We start from the raw sequence: 22839 nt of genomic DNA on the forward strand, positions 1-22839 counted from the left end.
TTTCTTTGTAAATGGTCTCCCCTGACATTGTGTTAAATGATCAGTGACATGTCCAATAAATTAAACACTTTGGCACATGGCGAATCCTCACCTTTTAGCCCTAACTCCCTATTAGAATGGTTCCTAACATAGCCCCACCAGTCCTCCTGGGTTCTAAGCTTGAGGTGAGGGTTAGAAGTGCAACTGAAGGATACATTCTGCTATTGTTCATTTAATTATTTTCCTGACAGTGATGCTGTTATCATCAGTTATTGGAGATGGAGTGATTTCTCCTAGAAAGCTCCTGAACTCAAAACTACATTACTTATCAACTTCCATTTTGGAAATTCAATTGGGGAACATTGTGGTAATATGGTTGTACCTTTTACTTTTCTAGTCAGATAGTACAGTGGCCCCGTATTTAGTGTTGTCCTGACTGATTTCACCATCCAGTGACGTTTGACGTGGATGGAGTAGGTGCCCAATCAGGGTAGGTATCCAGGTCAAACAGTGGAATCCCCCATGTTGTCACAGCCAATAATACTGCAAGGACACTGATTACATTCACACCAATCCCCGCCTTCACCTGAAATGACAAAACTCAAGCAGCATTAGACAAGCAAAAATCAATTTTTAGCATTCATTAGGCTGGGAACCAGACCTAGTGGTACATCAACAGGCTTTGACCTGTGAACTAATGAAGGTTATTTTCGTATACCGGGTCAGCTAAACCAGAACTAGCCCTTCTGGATTCATTCAACATGGGTATTTTGAAACTGGCCTATGTGTAGTGCATTTACTTTGAGGCGATGTGCACTCACCATGTCCGTGGTGGTGAGGTGGCCGTAGCCAAACACAATGGCATTGGAAGGGTTGGATGAAGGAAGCAGGAAGGCGAAGCATGTGCAGAGGGTTGTGGGTATCAATATGTAGAGTGGGTTCACATGGATAGCTTCGGCCTGCCATTCATGGAGAATGGGAAGGAAGAGGCATTCAGATGCACGTCAAAAGAAGAGTTTCTATTTTTTTATGACCGCTCCATTTCTGTATGTCTATTAAAGTAGCAGATGTAGTTATTCTGTATCATGTTCATATTGTAGCTAATGATCCCCCCCCTACTGCCGTATTCATTCCATTAACGTTTGTTAGCCACTGAGAAATTATATTGCATAACATTTTGTCATTTAGCAGACAATTTACAGTGTGATAAATAGGGGGAAAAAATCATTATTGCAAACAATTAATTCAGAAGTCAGCGGGAAAGGTCTATGAACGCACCAGAGGGGCAAGGATAGGGAGGAAGATGGTGATGGTGGCTGCATTGCTGGCCAGCTCTGTGACTGAGGTGACAAGGACACAGGCAATGGTGACTGTTGCTATGATGGGGAGGCTCCCCAGAGGAGATAGCAAGTTTGCCACCCAGGAGGACAGACCAGACACCTACAGAAAGACAGACAGACTGTAGGAATGCTGTAGACATGTTTTATTGTTAGCAAGCATCATGGGAAATGTCCTTTTTAGGAACATGTGGGTGTCTATCCTTCCTAATATACATTCATTCTATATTCATACAAATTACACAATAAAATGTGACCGTAGCATCAGACATCAGTGCGATAGCTACAAACTTTTGGCTGTATAAGAAGGGCATGGTCTATATGGCTGTGTTTAGACAGGCAGCCCAATTCTGATATTTTTTTATAATAATTGGTCTTTTAACCAATCACATCAGATCTTTTTCAGAGGTCAAAAGACCAATTAGGTTAAAAAATATCAGAATTGGGCTTCCTGTCAAAAATAAATAAATATATATATATATATAATATCCCAATGCTCCAGGGCAGTGATTAGGGACATTGCCCTGTGTAGGATGCCGTCTTTCGGATGGGACGTTAAACGGGTGCCCTGACTCTCTGTGGTCACTAAAGATCCCATGGCACTTATCGTAAGAGTCGGAGTGTTAACCACGGTGTCCTGGCTAAAATCCCAATCTGGTCCTCATACCATCACGGTCACCTAATAATCCCCAGTTTACAATTGGCTTATTCATCTCCTCTCCTCTCCACTGTAACTATTCCCCAGGTCGTTGTTATAAATGTGTTCTCAGTCAACTTACCTGGTAAATAAGGGTTAAATAAATAGCCTTAGCATGGAATACTTTTAACACAGGGGTGACTAATGTCCTTGACACATTGATTATGATATGGCTGGAGTGTAAAGGTTTTAGACAAGATGGTACCTGGGTGCCCTCAGCAAGTGCAAAGCCCCCACCAACAAGTAGGGCGACTTCCCATGGCATACAGGCCTGGAACTCTTTCCATGAGATCATGGCCTCTAGAAACAGAGAAACCGAAAGTTGAACCCTCATGAAGCCTGTTACGCTGCCACAAAAACACAAACTGTGCAAGAATTTATACGACGACGAGAAGAAAATAGTGGGTGCGCTGGGGAAATGTTTCACTGTTATCATGCGTCTTTCTTATGGGATACCGTCTCTGTGAGTATGCCCAGGTGTAATGCTATTCGGGGTACCGTACCATATTTGATACCGTGTTTATCTGCAGAAGGCTTGTGTGCTGGCATGATGAAGAACATGAGCCCCAGCAGTAGGGCCACGGTGGCATCACTGATGTAGCCCGCATATCTACATGAAGAGAATGAGGACATGTGCCTATTGTGTCACAATATCACAAAACCTTTTGAAGTGCATGTGTTGCTTGGGAGTGACGCTGCTCTGTAAAAAGTTATTTTAGAAGAGGGTATTGAACTCACTCAGGGAGGAAGATTGAGGCCCACCCTGGCATAAATCCAGGGTCTCTGAAGACCCACAGCACCACCATCAGGATGAAGATGAACGCGGTCACAACCTCCTGGGGACTGAAACAGGCCGTTCGGATTGGATGTCTTGCAATACACAGACACTCTCAAACAAAAGTTTGCATGAACTTTCTAATCAGCACAGATATTTTTTTAAAAAAGGGAGGAAACAAGGTGGTGAAGCTTTAAGGGTCACCTTGTAGGACCCAGCGTGTTGTAGTCCTCCTCTATGACTCTGGCTGTTGCAGTCTCTCTCTCAGAGCGCTCTCCACTAGGACGGAACAGCACCCTGAAGCTGCATGGGTTTATTGAACACATGACATTGTTGATGGAAGACATACCTGCAATGCAATTCAATTTTTCAAAGCATTCAAAAATAGTTGTGCCATTCAGGGAATACAACTGCTTCAAACAGAACAATTAACATGACCATCAGCTAAGCGTTAATGGGGTTTCCCCCAGTTCTGTAGACCAGGGGTGTCAAACTAATTTTTCACACGGGCCACATTCGGTTGTGACCAAGGTCCGGAGTAGCCTCATCCTGACCTAGCGAAACAGAATGTGAGCTCGCGAGATGAGGATGGTTTGTACCAGGCTAGGTCCGGAAGGCCGCACTTAATTCATTTTATCTTTCCTCAAAATTTGCAAAACATTGTTCATTATGCATCACTTTTTGGAATTTTCCCTGATTTTCTAGCTTTTGTTTAGATGACGGTTACCAATTTCCGATGTTTCCTGACATTTCTAGCCTTTGCTTCGATGACTGTTGGCAAGCTACACAGAGTGAAGAAACTATAAATCTACGTCCATTATGATTTCTGCACGGTTTAAATTTGGTTTTTAGTCATTTCAATGGTGATTTGAGGTAGTTTTTTTAAATACATAAAAAAAACAATGAATCAAAACCTTTTCTTTACTCAAGCCCAGGATTAAATGGGCTCTTGAGTTTGACACATATTGTATGGATGATTAACCCATCCTCGCTTGTTGTATAATGAGTAAGCCTTTCAGTTAATAAATGACTCATGCAGGCCAGTCTGCGCTGTGGTACTGGTGGTTACATTTACAGTGACAGGCAGAGAGCCCTGGTGTAAAAGGGTGTTTGAGTGAGAAGTTAAGACATAAAAGAGTGAGTGATGGGAGGGAGGAACGGTGAGGAAAGAACACTGAACGGATAAGGTGATACTTAGGGTCAAGGATGAGGCCAATTTAGGTTAACGACAATCGTGATCTGAAGAAACAAGCGAGAAACTGGAGTGTTGAGTCAATAAAAGGTGAAATGCTCATTAACGCCTTGAAATGGTGTTTACTCACTCTGAGCCGATGAACATCCAGTGCAGCCATATCCATGACAACAGCAAAGCAATGATGCTGATTGGCAGACACAAGACGATCCAGTTTCCAAAGTTTACAGAGGTGCATTCTGGGTAAAACCTATCAATAAATAGGGTTGAATGGAGATGTTTCAAGTTTTATTAGTAGTCTGTACGGGATACATGGTATACACCGTCCAACAAAATGCTTACTTGCAGGTTCCTTCTCGACAATGCTACAACAATAAGATATAATATAATATGAATATGAAGTAAACAGCTCAGTAGAATAGAAAAAACATTTTAGCATGTTCAAGTATACAGTAGTATTGCGCCATACAGAGTGCAGCCCTTTCTATCATACTCTATGTATCATTGACCAAGCCACTTGTATTCCTCTGTTACGATGCATTCTAAAGATTTCTATTGCATACAGTGTAGGGATATGTCGCAGGAGGTAGGTGGCACCTTAATTGGGAAGACCGGTCTTGTGGTAATGACTATAGCGTAAAAAGTGGAATGGTATCAATACATCAAACACATCGTTTCCAGGTGTTTGATGCCATTCCATTTGCTCCGTTCCAGACATTATGAGCCTCAGCTGCCTCCTGTGATATGCACTGCATATAAAGTCTGGCCTCCACTAGATATAGCTGATGGAGAACTCACTGATGGATGTACTCTGAAAAGATGAGGTTGGGGGAGGTCCCAGGAAGGGTGGCAATCCCTCCTATAGAGGAAGAGTATGTGATGCTTAGGCACAGCCCCTTGCACATCATGTGCTCTCTCTTACTCCGGTAGCGGCCCTCTATCTTTTGCCCAATCACCTTTAAGAAGAAAAAGAGATGGTAGTGTGTCATGAACTGTTTTGACCATGTTAGAAGCCCATTGTGATATGGCAGTGTTATAAGCTTTTGATTTGTGAGCTATCTACAGGTAACTTCCAAAATAAAGGAAACACTTACAAAGTATGTTGAAAGCTGTTGCTTAAAAGAAAAGATATAACTAACACCCCATCATGCTTAGGGTCATGTATAAAAATGCCCAGTTCCCCATTATTCTTGGCTACCATGGCTAGAAGAAGAGATCTGTGACTTTTGAAAGGGAGGTCTCAAAATAGCATTGGGGGTTTAAAGAGAGTGAGTGGGTGTCAATCACAAGATCTCAATCCAATTGAACACTTATGGGAGAATCTGGAGTGACGCCTGAGACGGAATTTTCCATCACCATCAACAAATTCTGGAATTTCTTCTAGAAGAATGGTGTTGCATCCATCCAATAGAGTTCCAGACACTCGTAGATTCTATGCCAAGGCACATTGACGCTGTTCTGGTGGCTCATGGTGCCTTTATTTTGGCAGTTACAGTGCCTTGCAAAAGTATTCATCCCCCTTGGCATTTGTCCTAGTTTGTTGCATTACAGCCTCTTATTTTGAACATCCCACAGAACACCAAATAAAAAATAAATAAATTTTTAAATAAAAAAATGGAAAGAATATATCACCACAACAAACCTGCCAAGAGAGGCCTGGCCACCAAAACTCACCGACCAGGCAAGAACAGCATTAATCAGAGGGGCAACAAAGAGACCAAAAATAACCCTGAAGGAGCTGCAAAGCTCCACAGCGGAGATTGGGGTATCTGTCCATAGGATCACTTTAAGCCGTACACTCCACAGAGCTGGGCTTTACGGAAGAGTGGCCATAAAAAAGCCATTGCTTAAAGAAAAAAATAAGCGAACACATGTGGTGTTTGCCAAAAAGCATGTGGGAGACTCCCTAAACATATGGAAGACTCTGGTCAGATGAAACTAAAATGTAGCTTTTTGGCCATCAAAGAAAACTCTATGTCTGGTACAAACCCAACACCTCTCATCACCCTGAAAACCCCCCATGTTTTTCATTGGCAGGGACTGGGAAACCTGTCAGAATTGAAGGAATGATAGATGGCGCTAAATACAGGGAAATTCTTGAAGGAAACCTGTTTCAGTCTGTCCCAGTCTCAAATCTCTGAAAGAGGTTCACCTTCCAGCAGGACAATGACCCTAAGCATACTGCTAAAGCAACACTCGAGTGGTTTAAGGGGAAACATTTAAATGTCTTGGAATGGTATAGTCAAAGCCCAGACCTCAATCCAATTGAGAATCTGGGGTATGACTTAAAGAGTGCTGTACACCAGTGGAACCCATCCAACTTGAAGCAGTTTTGCCTCGAAGAATGGGCAAAAACTCCAGTGGCTGGATGTGCCAAGTATATAGCAACATACTGCAAGAGACTTGCAGCTGTAATTGCTGCAGAAGGTGGCTCTACAAAGTATTGACTTGGGGGGGTGAATAGTTATGCATGCTCGAGTTCTCGAGTTTTTGGTCTTTCTTGTTTGTTTCACAATAAAACTATTTTGCGTATTCAAAGTGGTAGGCATGTTGTGTAAATCAAATTATATAAACCCACCCAAAATTAATTTTAATTCCAGGTTGTTAGGCAACAAAATAGGAAAAATGCCAAGTGGGGTGAATACTTTCGCAAGCCACTGTACCTGTACAACTTACATTGGTCTGAGAGGGTGCTTCCTCTGGAATAGTGTACTCCATTTCATCTGGTTCCTTATTTGTTCTACCAGAGATTAAAAATAAATAAATAATGACTTACGTGAAATTAAAGCAAGACCAGGTATGAGGACAATTGATACAATGCGAATGAAAATGTTTACGTTGTTGACAGTGTAAACAAATCCACATCTTGGATTGTTGTCTCCTTCTCCTTTGACTGCTTTTAAAGGTAAAGACATTTTGAAGTGATTTGGGGGATCCTTTTAAGAATATTAAATATATGCAGAGGAACTCCAAATTACCTTATTGGCTCTTCATTTTTGTCACACGGTCCCTCAGTCTCTGTAGGAATAATGTCGCATTCTGAATCTTCCAAATCTTAAATTCCTACCAATAACTAAGTTCTGTGGGTAAACAATGTATGGATGATTATTGTGCTTTCTCACCTTCCAGTTCTAGGCCAAGGTTGCTGGTGCCTGTCATTGATCGTTGCCTCTGCTCACCTTCTCCCTCTGCATTCAAGATTTGCTGAATGATCGCCTCAACGATGGGCATCACCATGGCAACGGCGGATGTGTTTTGGACCCACATGGATAGGAAGGCACAGCTGTTCATAAAGCCCAACATCAGCCTGCAAAGAGACATCCACAGGGGCGCTAAGCAATGAAAATGGATGGTTCGCCAAATTACCCTTAGGCTGTGTTTACACAGGCCGCCTAATTCAGATTTTTTCTTCTTCTCCTAATTGGTGATTCAGAGCATTCTATTAGACCTTGAGATATAGCTCTTCTGCTGTGTTAGTGTTAATACCTTTTAAAACACATGGTCCTCCAAGATGGTGACACAGTTGGTATTTTTGGTATTTTATTAGGATCCCAATTAGCTGTTGCGAAAGCAGCAGCTACTCTTTCTGGGGTCCAAACACAATGTGAAATATGACATAATGCAGAACATTAACAGACAAGAAAAGCTCAAGGGCAGAAGTACGTAAATTTAAAATCACAAAGTCACACATAGCCTACATACACACAAAATATCTAGATCAAATTGGGGCGTTGTGCCGTGAGGTGTTGCTTTATCTGTTTTTTTTAAACCAGGTTGGCTGTTGAGAAATCTGAGATGGAAGAGTTCCATACAATCATGGCTCTATAAAATACTGTACCTTTCTTTGAATTTGTTCTGTATTTGGGGACTGTGAAAATACCCTTGGTGGCATGTCTGGTGGGTAAAATGTGTGTAAGAGCTGTGTGTAAGCTGACTATGCAAACAATTTGCAATTTTCTTATAAATGAAGAAGTGATGCAGTCAGTCTTTATTCTACATTTAGCCAAGAGAGTCTGGCCTGCATAGTATTGATATTAGCCCTCTGATTACAGTGAAGAGCAAGACGGGATTCTCTGTTCTGGGCCAGCTGCAGTTTTTCTAGGTCCTTTGCAGCACCTGACCATATGACTGGGCGATACTTAAGATAAGATAAAACTAGAGCCTGCAGTAATTGCTTTGTAGAGTGTGGTTTAAATGCAAAGGATCTCTTTATCACAGACGGACCTCCCCGCATCTTTACAACCATTGAATCAATATGTTTTGACTGACAGTTTAGACATGATCAAATTCAAATAAAATTGTATTGGTCACGTACACATTTTACAGATGCTATCACGGGTCTAGTGGAACGCTTATGTTCCTATCACCGTCAGTACAGTAATACCTAACAATACAGGCAACCCCCCACACACACACACAAAAATCCAATAAAAACAAAGGAATTTAGAAATATTACGATGAGCAATGGCAGAGTCTGGAATATAAATGTATATGAGGGTGTGTATTGATAGTAAATCAATGGATAAGATGTGTTGAGAGAGGCCTGTAATTTTCATCATAGGTACACTTCAACTATGACTGACAAAATGAGAAAACAAAAATCCAGACAATCACATTGTAGGATTTTTAATGAATTTATTTGCAAATTATGGTGGAAAATAAGTATTGTAGACTGTAAACTCTCCTTCCAGACTCACATTAAGCAACTCCAATCCAAAAATCATGCTGCCAAACATACCCTCATAAAACTGACTATCCTACCGATCCTTGGCTTCGGCGATGTCATTTACAATATAGCCTCCAACACTCTCCTCAGACTGCATCCAAATATCTATCACAGTGCCATTTGTTTTGTTACACTGCCCCAGACCATGATGGACACTCCACCTTCAATTCTATCCCGCTCCAGAGTGTAGGCCTCGGTGTAACGCTCATTCCGTCGATGATAAACGCGAATCCGACCATCACCCCTGGTGAGACAATACTGCGACTCGTCAGTGAAGAGCACTTTTTTCCAATCCTGTCCGGTCCAGCGATGGTGGGTTTGTGCCCATAGGCGACGTTGTTGCCGGTGTTGTCTGGTGAGGACCTGCCTTACAACAGGCCTACAAGCCTTCAGTCCAGACTCTCTTAGCCTATTGTGGACAGTCTGAGCACTGACGGAGGGATTGTACGTTCCTGGTGTAACTCGGGCAGTTGTTGTTGCCATCCTGTACCTGTCCCGCAGGTGTGATGTTCGGATGTACCGATCCTGTGCAGGTGTTACACATGGTCTGCCACTGCGAGGACGATCAGCTGTCCGTCCTGTCTCCCTGTAGCGCTGTCTTAGGCGTCTCACAGTACGGACATTGCAATTTATTGCCCTGGCCACATCTGCAGGCCTCATGCCTCCATGCAGCATGCCTAAGACACGTTCACACAGATGAGCAGGGACCCTGGGCATCTTTCTTTTGGTGTTTTTCAGAGTCAGTAGAAAGGCTTCTTTGGTGTCCTAAGTTTTCATAACTGTGACCTTAATTGCCTACCCTCGGTAAGCTGTTAGTGTCTTAAAGACTCTTCCACAGGTGCATGTTCATTCATTGTTTACGGTTCATTGAACAAGCATGGGAAACAGTGTTCAAGCCATTTACAATGAAGATCTGAAGTTATTTGGATTATAAATAAATAAATAATCTTTGAAAGACAGGGTCCTGAAAAAGGGACGTTTCTTTTTTTGCTAAGTTTAGGTTCCGGATGAAACAGTCCTAAACGGAGAGGCGCCAGATTCTGTTCCGGCAGAATCCGGCTCAAATTAAGCACTCAGTATAGGTTGAATGTGATAGTCTGCCTATAACTAGCCTGAGTATGCCTGTAACTCAATTCCTATTCTATTTAGCGTTTAAAGAAATGAATCAAATTGTAAATTTGCTATTATCAGACTGGTTAATGTGATGCAAATCTACACGCACTCGGCCCCCTCGCCACCTACTCAGCCGATCAGGAGCCGCTACTGCATTGCAGCTGTGGCATAGTGATGAGTAAATAGTTTGCAGTTTAAGTATGTAGCACACTTAGTGTGGGTATTCGGACACGGCCAGTGAGCCTTTCATAGTGGATGTAAGCAATGTCCCCATGCTCTCTGGCAGCTTTCATTCTGCATCTGGCACACAGCTTCCGAGTCGTCCTTGTTGAAGAGGATGTCATTAACCTCTTGAACCTCTGGGGGCAGTATTTCATTTTTGGATGAAAAACGTTCCCGTTTTAAAGAAGATATTTTGTCACGAAAAGATGCTCGACTATGCATATAATTGACAGCTTTGGAAAGAAAACACTCTGACGTTTCCAAAACTGCAAAGATATTGTCTGTGAGTGTCACAGAACTAATCCCACAGGCGAAACCAAGATGAAACTTCAAACAGGAAGTGAGACAGATTTTTGAGGCGCTGTGTTCCAATGTCTCCTTATATGGCTGTGAATGCGCCAGGAACGAGCCTACACTTTCTGTCGTTTCCCCAAGGTGTCTGCAGCATTGTGACGTATTTGTAGGCATATCATTGGAAGATTGTCCATAAAAGACTACATTTACCAGGTGTCCGCCTGGTGTCCTCCGTCGAAATTGGTGCGTAATTTTATCACCGAATAGATATGTGAAAAACACCTTGAGGATTGATTCTAAACAACGTTTGCCATGTTTCTGTCGATATTATGGAGTTAATTTGGAAAAGGTTTGGCGTTTTGATGACTGAATTGTTTGTTTTTTTCTTAGCCAAACGTGATGAACAAAACGGAGCGATTTCTCCTACACAAATAATATTTTTGGAAAAACTGAACATTTGCTATCTAACTGAGAGTCTCCTCATTGAAAGCATCCAAAGTTCTTCAAAGGTAAATGATTTTATTTGAATGCTTTTCTTGTTTTTGTGAAAATGTTGCCTGCTGAATGCTAGGCTTAATGCTATGCTAGCTATCAATACTCTTACACAAATGCTTGTTTTGCTATGGTTGAAAAGCATATTTTGAAAATCTGAGATGACAGTGTTGAGAGGTTAAACCTCTTACAGCTACCCCCCTACTTTTTTTCAATTTCCACCTGAAGACATACCCAAATCTAACTGCCTGTAGCTCAGGCCCAGGACCAAGGATATGCATATTCTTGGTTTCATTTGAAAGACAACACTCTGAAGTTTGTGTAAATGTGAATTGAATGTAGGAGAATATAACACAATGGATCTGGTTTAGATAATACAATGAAAACACCATACATTTTTTTATTGTTGCATCATCATCTTTAAAATGAACAAGACAAAACAAACATTCAGATAGGATGATGGGGACAATTTCAGTGAAAAATATAAGAGGGCAACAGTACTTGTGCAAAGTTTCAGAATGATAACTTCCAAAATGAATGTGCTACATGACATTTATCATGAAGTCACCCAGGTGTCCCAAACAAGTAGCCCAAATGTACCCAAGTGGCCAAATTGGTGAATGGAATAACTGTATACAAAATACCAAAATGGTATTCTAACACACCCATCCAAAAAATGGAGAAAAAACATGAAAAAAATATATACATTTACAAAATAACACTTTCAATATTTGGAAGACCCTCAGTCCTCTACACAATATTGTGCTGCTGATGCCAGGTGCCATAGCACTCTCTTTCTGCTGTAAAGCAGAGGGTCACCAAGCATGTGGTGCAGGTGATGGGGGACTTCATTTTGCAAAGAACACAGCGATGTCTCCATGCTGTGCCCTTTTGGCCCTGAGGCACATCCATGCCTACAGAAATACATTTGGGCAGATGAACACCACTTGTGGCAGGAGCTGGATGAACCAGCTTCAGTGGGGGATGGACACCTTCGCACTGGGGGCTCCCATTTGGAGTCAGTGTCACTGTGAAAGAAAATGTTCCGTTAGAATAGTTTCACATATGAGCCCTGTATCAAGAGGTATAATAAACAGATATATATAGAGTACAGGGAACATAAGGTTGAATATATTATTATAGACCTGCTTGATCTACTGTCTCATTTATATTATGACAGACCAGCTAGATCTACTGTCTTTATTATATTACAACAGACCAGCTGTATCTGCTGTCTCCATTTCACTTTGGCCATTGTTGTGGGCCTGCCCTCCCCTCAACAGCCTCAAATAGCTATTTCATTTCACAAATAATATTTTATATTATTAATTTCAAACAACGGCATTGGCATGAGAAAAACTTACCAGTCCAAAAACGATGTCCTCTCCGTTCCAAAAATATTCCTCCATTTGGGAATCGCTAAATGAATCGTCCTCCAACAATCTCTGTCTCACTTTCCCGATCAATTTCTAAAATTGTGTGTACATCTGTATATCTAGACTTTAGCTTTAGATTTAGCTTTACCTGACTTAGTCGCCATACTGATTGATATATAAACAGCTGAAGATGCGCTTTACCAAAACACCGCTGTGCGTAACATGCGTGGGTCCTTCCAGTATGAATCTTCAATGGCGAATGAACCTCTACGACGGAGTTTACTACATGGATTGGTCTTCCAACGCATAAACATTACATATTGCCGTTTACCTCAGCTCATTGGCTATCTACCCAGCTAGATTTCAAGACGATCAGTGGTCATTTGGTTAAAATACAGTCAATCAACGAAACAGCGGTCATATCATTGGTGCACAATGATGTCATTACTTGTTGTCTTCAAATCGGTTTCTTTCAGTCAATACATCCCGCAAAATGACCCATCAGGTTTGGTTGTGTTACAAACAAAGCAGTTGATTGCAATGAAACCAAACATGACTGGAAAAGTCACGTTTAGTGTGTGTATTTACATCGAATGTGTCGTTGAAAATGGAATGAGACGGAATTCACGACACAAGCGGTTCACATAATGTTTCTTGTTAGGCTATTAAAAATAGATTTTATCAAACAAAATACCATTCATTGTGTAACAGTGAGCATTGGGATTGCAAAGAGAGGAAGATCGTCAAAGGTAAAGGATTTATTTTATTGCAGTTTGTGATTTTGTTACGCCTGTGCTGGTTGAAAGTTGTTTTTTATGGGGCTCTATCCTCAGATAATCGCATCGTGTTCTTTCGCAGTAAATCCTTTTATAAATCTGACAATGCAGTTGGATTAGCAAGATTCTAGGCTTTCGAAACATGTGAGACACTTGTATTTTCATGAATGTTTAATATTACTATTTATGTAGTGATCACCGTATGGGTTTGGTGCGCAGAGAGGTTAATAATGATTCACTGACTGTGCTGATGTCATCTTGCGTGACTTGCAGCAATATAACAACAAACTGTAAGTCTCTTTCAGGACATCCACCTCTGTTCTTAAGATCCTGGACCTCTCTGGTCAGATTGTGTATTCTTTTATTAGTTAAATCCATTAGTATTTGGACAAAGCTCTTGAAGGTATTTTCATTTTGTTATAACAACTGCTTGTTGAACCCTTTTAAAAAGATCCTTCACCTGTGATAGAGAAACACTGTCTTCTCCATTACTCCCACTGGCTTTAGTTTTGGATGTCATGGTGGCAGTGTAGGCTAATGCTAGCACTCCACGCAGTTCCAAACAGGGCAGGTTGCAGGGCAGATGGAAACAGCAACAAACAGTAGGGATTTAGACAGCCACAACCCGGGACAAATCGTGGTCCCTGCCAAAAGAACTAATCGCATCGCAGGCTGGGTTCAACCTTCCTGGAAACCTTCCTGGCTTGATGGCTAGTTAGCAGCTAAGGTAGCTGCTACCCCAAGCAGCTCTTCAGACTTTTGGTTGGCAGGATTACTGGATGGATAGTAGCAGTCCCCGCAACTGAGGCTAACCATTTTGCTGGATCCAAATTCAATAGGTAGCTAATAACTTTTTCAATAGAACACTTTTTCAGAGACTTTAAAAACAACAAACCGATCTCTCCCTCCTGATGCGTTCTGTGCGTATCGCCTGTCAATGTAGCCACACGTCTGCAACTGAGGTCTGGAACAGACGATGAGAGAGTAGCCGGCAGAGAGAAAGTTCTCACCATCCAGGATTGACACCGACCAGAGTGACCAGACTAAGTGCAATCCTCCGGTGGAGACCCCACTTCTCTATAGACGTTGCCAGACAGATGACTCCGATCAACAGCAGGTGGAAGTCTTTGAAGTACTCCCCAGCCACCTGGACATGAGAGAGGGCAGGAGGGAGAACAGCAGCAAAAAAGAGCGGTGGAAGATCTTAGACATGTCGAACAATATGCTGGTCAGATTTGACATTTCATGATAAGCAGTCCATTTTGACACCTATCAAAATGTTAAGAGGACATTTCAAAAATAATACTGACTTGTAATTAGTCTAGTAAGGATGGAAAGAACATTACATCTTCTATGTCATTTTGCCAAGCCAATAAAACCATACAGGGCCGGGCACTGAGATTGTTAGTAAAAAAATAGATCATAAACAGATTATTACAGACTAATGCTACGTGGTCCTTCTGTAGCTCAGTTGGTAGAGCATGGCGCTTGTAACGCCAGGGTAGTGGGTTCGATCCCCGGGGCCACCCATACGTAGAATGTATGCACACATGACTGTAAGTCGCTTTGGATAAAAGCGTCTGCTAAATGGCATATATTATTATTATATTATTCACATCATGTCTGAAACTCAGGTGCTCCAAATTAAAATGAATGGAAGTTATTTGCGTAGAGCTTCCTATTGGTTGATTCTGGTACCTCCCAAGTGGAAAACTCAGGATCCAACTAAGTTAGCAAGTTGGACATTTTGAGAGTTTCCTACATAACGTGAGCGGGGCATAAGGAGTTAGAAGCTGATAGTGATATGATAATAATGTAATAAATGCTCCTGCATTTATAGATTTATGGATGAATTAATCAAACCAGAGGAGTTTTGTCATATGTTCTATCAAATATGAAAGTGAGATAGAGAGCAGCCAGGTTACGTAACGTCGGCTTCCTGGAAAATACATTCATCAACATTTCTGCAGATTTTTATTATAATTTAAAATAGTTGCACACACACACACACACACACACAATTGAATGCAATAAAATTGTGCAATGTTCACCTGAGAGGACTTCATGATGCCAAAGAAAGGGAAGAGCAAGGCTGGGAACAGAGCTGTGGCTGCCAGTGGCAGGGCTTCTGTCAGCCAGTACACTGCCATGACACACAGTACGAACGCACATTCTGACACCTAGAAGAGGCCAAAAGGAAAGAAACAACATGCTTCAGATTGGGAAAAAATATGAAAATGAGCTTCATGTCAAGTCAAACGTCCATTAGTCTCACGTGGAATTATTGTCTTTTCCCATTTTCGTCAGCTGAAATGAAAATAAATTTGTAATAGTCATAATTTTGGCATCAGGGCATAATTTTGGCATAAGGGCATCTCGTTATCATCATAGGCTGTGTGTGTGTGTCCCCCAATCCAAATTCAGCTGCCTACCTGCTTCCGAAGGCAACTACCTTACTCGGTAGCACTCCAGTTGGCAACTGCAATTTGGGACGGGATTCGAAGGCAGCATCACGTGAGAAGACACTCGCGTTAGTTACACTGATCACAAGACGTTTGTTTACATTGTAGCCACTGTAGCAGCTTGAGCAACTAGTGCTAGCAATTTAGTGAACAACTATCCCAAAATGGAAATATCTGACACGAATAACAAGTAACAGAATCGATCTCAGGACCTATTCATGAATTAAGTTGACACCGACCAGAATAGTTATTCTACGGTATAGGGTCCTCCTCGAAGCATATTGCTCGGTCTGCTGCTCCATCGTTGTGGACAGACTTGCATGCATGATACAAGATATGTTTTTTGAGATGGCTAAATAAGCAATTTTACTGACTTTTTAAGAATGATTAATAGCCAGAATAGTGGTGTTTCACTGTGAAGCTAATCTTGCATTAGAGGTGCCAATGTTTTTTGTATGAGTAGGCTTACATTGTGATTAATTAATATTTATTAATTTATTTTCCGTTATTTTACCAGTTAAGTTGACTGAGAACACGTTCTCATTTGCAGCAACGACCTGGGGAAATAGTTACAGGGCAGAGGAGGAGGATGAATGAGCCAATTGTAAACTGGGGATTATTAGGTGACCGTGATGGTTTGAGGGCCAGATTGGGAATTTATCCAGGACACCAGGGTTAACACCCCTACTCTTACGATAAGTGCCATGGGCTCTTTAATGACCTCAGAGAGTCAGGACACCCATTTAACATCCCCCCCGAAAGACGGCACCCCACACATGGCAGTGCCATGGGACATTGGGACATTTTTTTTTTAGACCAGAGAAAAGAGGTCCTCCTACTGGCCCTCCAACACCACTTCCAGCAGCATCTGGTCTCCCATCCAGGAACTGACCAGGACCAACCATGTTTAGCTTCAGAAACAAGCCAGCAGTGGTATGCAGGGTGGTATGCTGCTGGCATAATATAACTATCACACCTGCATTTTCCGGATAACATAGTTTTGTATTCGTTGATAACTAATAATTAAAGGTGGTATGAAAAAATACTAAAGTATTTGCTGAAGATTGTACAGACAAGGTCCCTGAACTAATAAGTTGGTTTTATTCATGAAAGTCCTTAGGGGGTCGAAGTTATTGAAGATTTAAGCAAGTATTTTTGACATATAATTAAATTAAAAGAAATAGCCAAAGTAAAAACATTCTAAAGTAATTACCGTTGATTGGACAGGTGATGTCCCTGAACTAGTAACAGTTGGTTGTATTATTTTAAATCTTTTGGGGTGCAAGCTATTGACATTTTAAGGAAGTATTTATCTGTAAAGTGAAATATAAATTAATTGATAAAGTAAAAAAAAAAAAAGCTAAACTACTTGCTGTGGATTTGCAAAAAGCGGTCTCAAAACAATGAGCGATATGTCATGTGGTTGCGAAGTGTTGCAGTTTTAAGATGGTCCCTTAACCCTCAGAAGAAGAGAGCAACGTTTTAGCTACATTTCGACTCCAAAAAGAAAATATGACACCTAATTGCAAAAACAAGGGGTGTCACTTGCTCGCTATCATCAGCAAATTTGGTGTATGTATATCATTCTTGCACGTTACGTTTAAGAGGTATTAACATGAAAAGTCAGAATCTTTAATGTAAAGCTAACTACACTGCACTATTTGAGTGTACCTTGGGATTGGGACATGCCAATTTTGATGTCCTGCCTAGAACTGTTGCCTCAAAAGGCTGCGTCCTTGTCGATTGGGATACAAGCCATACATTTTGTCAGGAATAATATGGTTGTTGACAAGTATTGTTTTAGTTATTGTTGATAAATATATATATATATATTGGTAAATTAGTCTAGTCAGCTATCTAAATTTGTAGTCATGGATGAATTACTGACCGGGCATGCAGGGCACATGCCCAGGAGCCCTGACCTCCAGGAGGCCCCCATTTTGATTTTGCCACTCAGATGTCCTATTAAGTCATGGCAAGATTTGTAGAATTGCAGGAAATTGCCTTCAAAACTGCAAAAATGTCTCTCCGACCTATGGCAAAATGAGTAGAATTCATAGCTTAAAAAGTAGGTGTACTGGCCTCCCAAGTGGCACAGCGGTCTAAGGCACTGCATTGCAGTGCTTGAGGTGTCACTACAGACCACTGGTTCATTCTCAGGGCAAGGTGACCGGAAACATGACCGAATACAAACAGTGTAGCTATTCACTCTGCAAGGCAATCAAACAAGCTAAGCGTCAATATAGAGACAAAGTAGAAACGCAATTCAACGGCTCAGACACAAGAGGTATGTGGCAGGGTCTACAGTCAATCACGGATTACAAAAAGAAAACCAGTCCAGTCACGGACCAGGATGTCTTGCTCCCAGGCAGACTAAATAACTTTTTTGCCCGCTTTGAGGACAATACAGTGCCACTGGCATGGCCCGCAACCAAAACATGCAGACTCTCCTTCACTGCAGCCGAGGTGAGTAAAACATTTAAACGTATTAACCCTCTCAAGGCTGCAGGCCCAGACGGCATCCCCAGCCGCGCCCTCAGAGCATGCGCAGACCAGCTGGCTGGTGTGTTTACGGACATATTCAATCAATCCCTATGCCAGTCTGCTGTTCCCACATGCTTCAAGAGGGCCACTATTGTTCCTGTTCCCAAGAAAGCTAAGGTAACTGAGCTAAACGACTATCGCCCCGTAGCACTCACTTCCGTTATCATGAAGTGCTTGAAGAGACTAGTCAAGGACCATATCACCTCCACCCTACCTGACACCCTAGACCCACTCCAATTTGCTTACCGCCCAAATAGGTCCACAGACGATGCAATCTCAACCACACTGCACACTGCCCTAACCCATCTGGACAAGAGGAATACCTATGTGAGAATGCTGTTCATCGACTACAGCTCAGCATTTAACACCATGGTACCCTCCAAACTCGTCATCAAGCTCGAGACCCTGGGTCTTGACCCCGCCCTGTGCAACTGGGTACTGGACTTCCTGACGGGCCACCCCCAGGTGGTGAGGGTAGGCAACAACATCTCCACCCCGCTGATCCTCAACACTGGGGCCCAACAAGGGTGCGTTCTGAGCCCTCTCCTGTACTCCCTGTTCACCCACGACTGCGTGGCCACGCACGCCTCCAACTCAATCATCAAGTTTGCGGACGACACAACAGTGGTAGGCTTGATTACCAACAATGACGAGACGGCCTACAGGGAGGAGGTGAGGGCCCTCGGAGTGTGGTGTCAGGAAAATAACCTCACACTCAATGTCAACAAAACTAAGGAGATGATTGTGGACTTCAGGAAACAGCAGAGGGAACACCCCTCTATCCACATTGCCGGAACAGTAGTGGAGAGGGTAGTAAGTTTTAAGTTCCTCGGCGTACACATCACAGACAAACTGAATTGATCCACCCACACAGACAGCATCGTGAAGAAGGCGCAGCAGTGCCTCTTCAACCTCAGGAGGCTGAAGAAATTTGGCTTGTCACCAAAAGCACTCACAAACTTCTACAGATGCACAATCGAGAGCATCCTGTCGGGCTGTATCACCGCCTGGTACGGCAACTGCTCCGCCCACAACCGTAAGGCTCTCCAGAGAGTAGTGAGGTCTGCACAACACATCACCGGGGGCAAACTACCTGCCCTCCAGGACACCTACACCACCCGATGTCACAGGAAGGCCATAAAGATCATCAAGGAGAACAACCACCCGAGCCACTGCCTGTTCACCCCGCTATCATCCAGAAGGCGAGGTCAGTACAGGTGCATCAAAGCTGGGCATCAAAGCTGGGACTGAGAGACTGAAAAACAGCTTCTATCTCAAGGCCATCAGACTGTTAAACAGCCACCACTAACATTGAGTGGCTGCTGCCTACACACTGACTCAACTCCAGCCACTTTAATAATGGGAATTTATGTAAAATATATCACTAGCCACTTTAAACAATGCTACTTAATATAATGTTTACATACCCTACATTATTCATCTCATATGTCTACGTATATACTGTACTCTATATCATCTACTGCATCTTTATGTAATACATGTATCACTGGCCACTTTAAACTATGCCACTTTGTTTACATACTCATCTCATATGTATATACTGTACTCGATACCATCTGCTGCATCTTGCCTATGCCGCTCGGTACCATCACTCATTCATATATCTTTATGTACAGATTCTTTATGCTTTACACTTGTGTGTATAAGGTAGTAGTTTTGGAATTGTTAGTTAGATTACTCATTGGTTATTACTGCATTGTCGGAACTAGAAGCACAAGCATTTCGCTACACTCGCATTAACATCTGCTAACCATGTGTATGTGACAAATACAATTTGATTTGATTTGCATAGGTCGGCGCATAATTGGCCCAGTGTGGTCCAGTTTACGGGAGGGTTTGGCCAGTGGGGGGCTTTACTTGGCTCATTGCGCTCTAGCGACTCCTTGTAGTGAGCCGGGCGCCGACAGGCTGACTTCGGTCGTCAGTTGAACAGTGTTACCTCCGACACATTAGTGCGGTTGACTTTCTGGCGGTCGTTCAGGAGCGTGATTTGGCTGGTCATATTTCTGAGGACACATGACTCGACCTTCGCCTCTCACGAGCCCGTTGGGGAATTGCAGGGATGAGACCAGAACGGAATTGGATAATTGGGAGGTTAAAAAATAAATAATAGTAAAGTAGGTGTGCTGCAGCAGCCCCTGATAAATAGAAAGAATTAAACACATTTTAAAGGTTTATTATACCGACATTATTATTAATTTAAATTCCCAAAATTATATTACTCATGTCTGAACAGACGTAATTCAAAATACTACATTTAACATTTTACATTTAAGTCATTTAGCAGACGCTCTTATCCAGAGCGACTTACAAATTGGTGCATTCACCTTATGACATCCTACACCAGGGAGCATAATTTAGTCACAGAGAATCAATAGATTCAAAAAATGTGCTGTAGATTAAGTTGTATTACATGCACTTAATCATGAAGGCCGCAATTTGGGCAGCGAGCATGCCAAATAAGAACAAATTGTGGCCATAGACATATAATCCATAGAAGGAATTTTGAACCTCTAACCCAAGCACTGTAAAATTCATAGCAATGGCTGCCAGTGCTGACTTGAATAGGAACTGCCATCTATGGATTATATTGATATGGTTGGTTGCGGCTGTCAATTTGCCTTTCGCAAATTTCAAAATACAATTCCAAGAAAAACATAGGCATACCATTTGGAAAGCAAATGCCTACTGATGAAAAGAGAAGACTAATGTCTTTGTAGAAGCCCCTCCAAAACATCCTCAACATTGTTTTTGCTCTTCTGAGTGAACAGCAATGTTTTACAAAGTAGCTTATATTGAGATAGGCTATTGGCATGAGCACATTGGCCATCACCTGTGAGTAGCCTAGGCTTCATCTTCATCACTGACTGTACAAAACATTAGGAAACTTAATATTAGTTGCACCCCCTTTTGCCCTCAACAGCCTCAATTCATCAGGGCATGGACTCTACAAGGTGTCGAAAGCGTTCCACGGGAATGCTGGCCCATGTTGACTCCAATGCTTCCCACAGTTGTCAAGTTGGCCTGGATGTCCTTTGGGTGGTGGACCCTTCTTAATAGACACAGGAATCTGTTGAGCGTGAAAAACCCAGCAGCGTAGCAGTTCTTGACACACTCAAACTACCATACCCAATTCAAAGGCACAAATATTTTGTCTTGCCCATTCACCATCTGAATGGCACACATACGCAATTCATATCTCAATCTTTAACCTGTCTCCTCCCCTTCATCTACACTGATTGTAGTTAACAGGTGACATCAATAAGGGATGATAGACAGACCTGGTGAATCCAGCTGAAAGCTATGTTTGCTATACTCAGTGTGTATATACTGTAGGCTAGGCTATATGAATCAAGAAATGCCCTGACATATCATGTGATAAGTGGGAGAGAGAGGCTGAGGATATAGCAGTTCAGGTCAAGCCATATCCTGGAAATTGTTCATTTTGAAATGCAGATCTGTCAATACCATTCAGTGCCCCTGAGACAAATGTCCTGGACTGTGTTTTTGGTTGCTACTGTACAATCCAGATTTTCTTTTTTAAATACCTCATTAAATGTCTAAAATGAATGATATCGCATTTCTCTGGGCTGCTGTTTCTAACGAGACATAACTTGAAAACTCAATCTGTTTTTTTGTTCAAATCGTTGTAAAATACAGACTTTTAATAGATGCATTCAAATTAAATGATTATGTTTGTGGGGTTGGTTTTCGATGCATGCCTGGTTTTCCATGTTTATTTTTTATATTTTATACATGGCAGCTAAAACCTGGATTGCGTATACAAGTACAAACAAAGATAAGCCAATAAATTGTGATGAACTTCACATGTTCTGTACCACTGCATGTATTCATTAATTTGTTTGTGGATGTGTCAGTGTTACAGTATGATAATGTGTGGTGACTACAGTATGTAACAACATTTGTACCTAAAAGTTTTTTTTGTGTGGGTGTATCAATGGTCAGTCCTGTCCTAAGTGTCCGGTTCTGGGTATGTGTTGTGCCTGAAATCCTACCTTTTTGAAGAGTATCTTAGACAACTCTCACAGACCCCCCAAAAAAAAAAAGATAAAACAATTAATTTGTCTTTGCCTACTAGCACTGACTTTGCTGATAAATACTTTGTTGAGAGAAATTGTACTTGATACGATTGTGATGTGTTGTCTCACCTAGCTATCTTAAGATGAATGCACTAACTGTAAGGCACTCTGGATAAGAGCATCTGCTAAATGACTAAAATGTAAATGTTAAATGTGTGTGTGTGTGTGTGTGTGTGTGTGTGTGTGTGTGTGTGTGTGTGTGTGTGTGTGTGTGTGTGTGTGTGTGTGTGTGTGTGTGTGTGTGTGTGTGTGTGTGTGTGTGTGTGTGTGTGTGTGTGTGAGTAGGGTATGCTCCCCCTCACCTTTCCTTGGATGACCAGTGGGAGAGGCAGCAGTAGCACAGGGGTGAGTATGATGATGAGGAGATTGTGGTAGTTCCAGACAGCTCTCAGAAACCTCTTCATCATGTCGAACATCTTAGTAATCTCTGGTGAGTGTTGAATTGACTAAAGGCATTTCTTCAGGCGCTCACCGCTCTCTTATCCTGTCTACTTGGCCAGCCATAAATCTTTATTGTTTAACGGTCTGCCACTGGGCATGCCCAGAGTGAGGCCTTGAGAGAGAATGTGAGACCTGTGTGTAGTAATGTACAGTGGGCGGCAGGGTAGCCTAGTGGTTAGAGCGTTGGACTAGTAACCGGAAGGTTGCAAGTTCAAACCCCCGAGCTGACAAGGTACAAATCTGTCGTTCTGCCCCTGAACAGGCAGTTAACCCACTGTTCCTAGGCCGTCAT

The 22839-nt window shown here is 42.1% G+C and overlaps 1 protein-coding gene across 1 annotated transcript; it reads right to left on the minus strand.

Annotated features, from left to right (window-relative positions):
- Positions 1 to 394: 394 nt before the first annotated feature.
- On the minus strand, positions 395 to 22577 carry slc13a1 (solute carrier family 13 member 1). The gene is made up of 15 exons (XM_035737790.2): positions 22409 to 22577; positions 15031 to 15159; positions 13990 to 14126; positions 7103 to 7287; positions 6959 to 6998; positions 6657 to 6720; positions 4779 to 4936; positions 4111 to 4230; positions 2993 to 3091; positions 2752 to 2856; positions 2517 to 2623; positions 2219 to 2313; positions 1258 to 1419; positions 801 to 938; positions 395 to 565 (listed from the first exon to the last, which is right to left on the minus strand). The coding sequence occupies exons 1-15, from the start codon at positions 22520 to 22522 to the stop codon at positions 422 to 424; spliced, it is 1797 nt and encodes a 598-aa protein (XP_035593683.1). The 5' UTR covers positions 22523 to 22577; the 3' UTR covers positions 395 to 421.
- Between the last annotated feature and the right edge of the window lie 262 nt (positions 22578 to 22839).

This window comes from Oncorhynchus keta, chromosome 26, assembly GCF_023373465.1.
Source record: "Oncorhynchus keta strain PuntledgeMale-10-30-2019 chromosome 26, Oket_V2, whole genome shotgun sequence".
In the NCBI taxonomy this organism is placed as follows: Eukaryota; Metazoa; Chordata; class Actinopteri; order Salmoniformes; family Salmonidae; genus Oncorhynchus; species Oncorhynchus keta.

Excerpts from the sequence above, each read along its gene's own strand:
- slc13a1 (XM_035737790.2), bottom strand. The coding sequence starts at position 22,522 with ATGTTCGACATGATGAAGAGGTTTCTGAGAGCTGTCTGGAACTACCAC. Across the intron at positions 4,937-6,656 it reads AAGCACCCTCTCAGACCAAT|GTGATTGGGCAAAAGATAGA; the intron begins GTAAGTTGTACA and ends TTCTTCTTAAAG. Across the intron at positions 2,857-2,992 it reads AACACGCTGGGTCCTACAAG|TCCCCAGGAGGTTGTGACCG; the intron begins GTGACCCTTAAA and ends GGCCTGTTTCAG.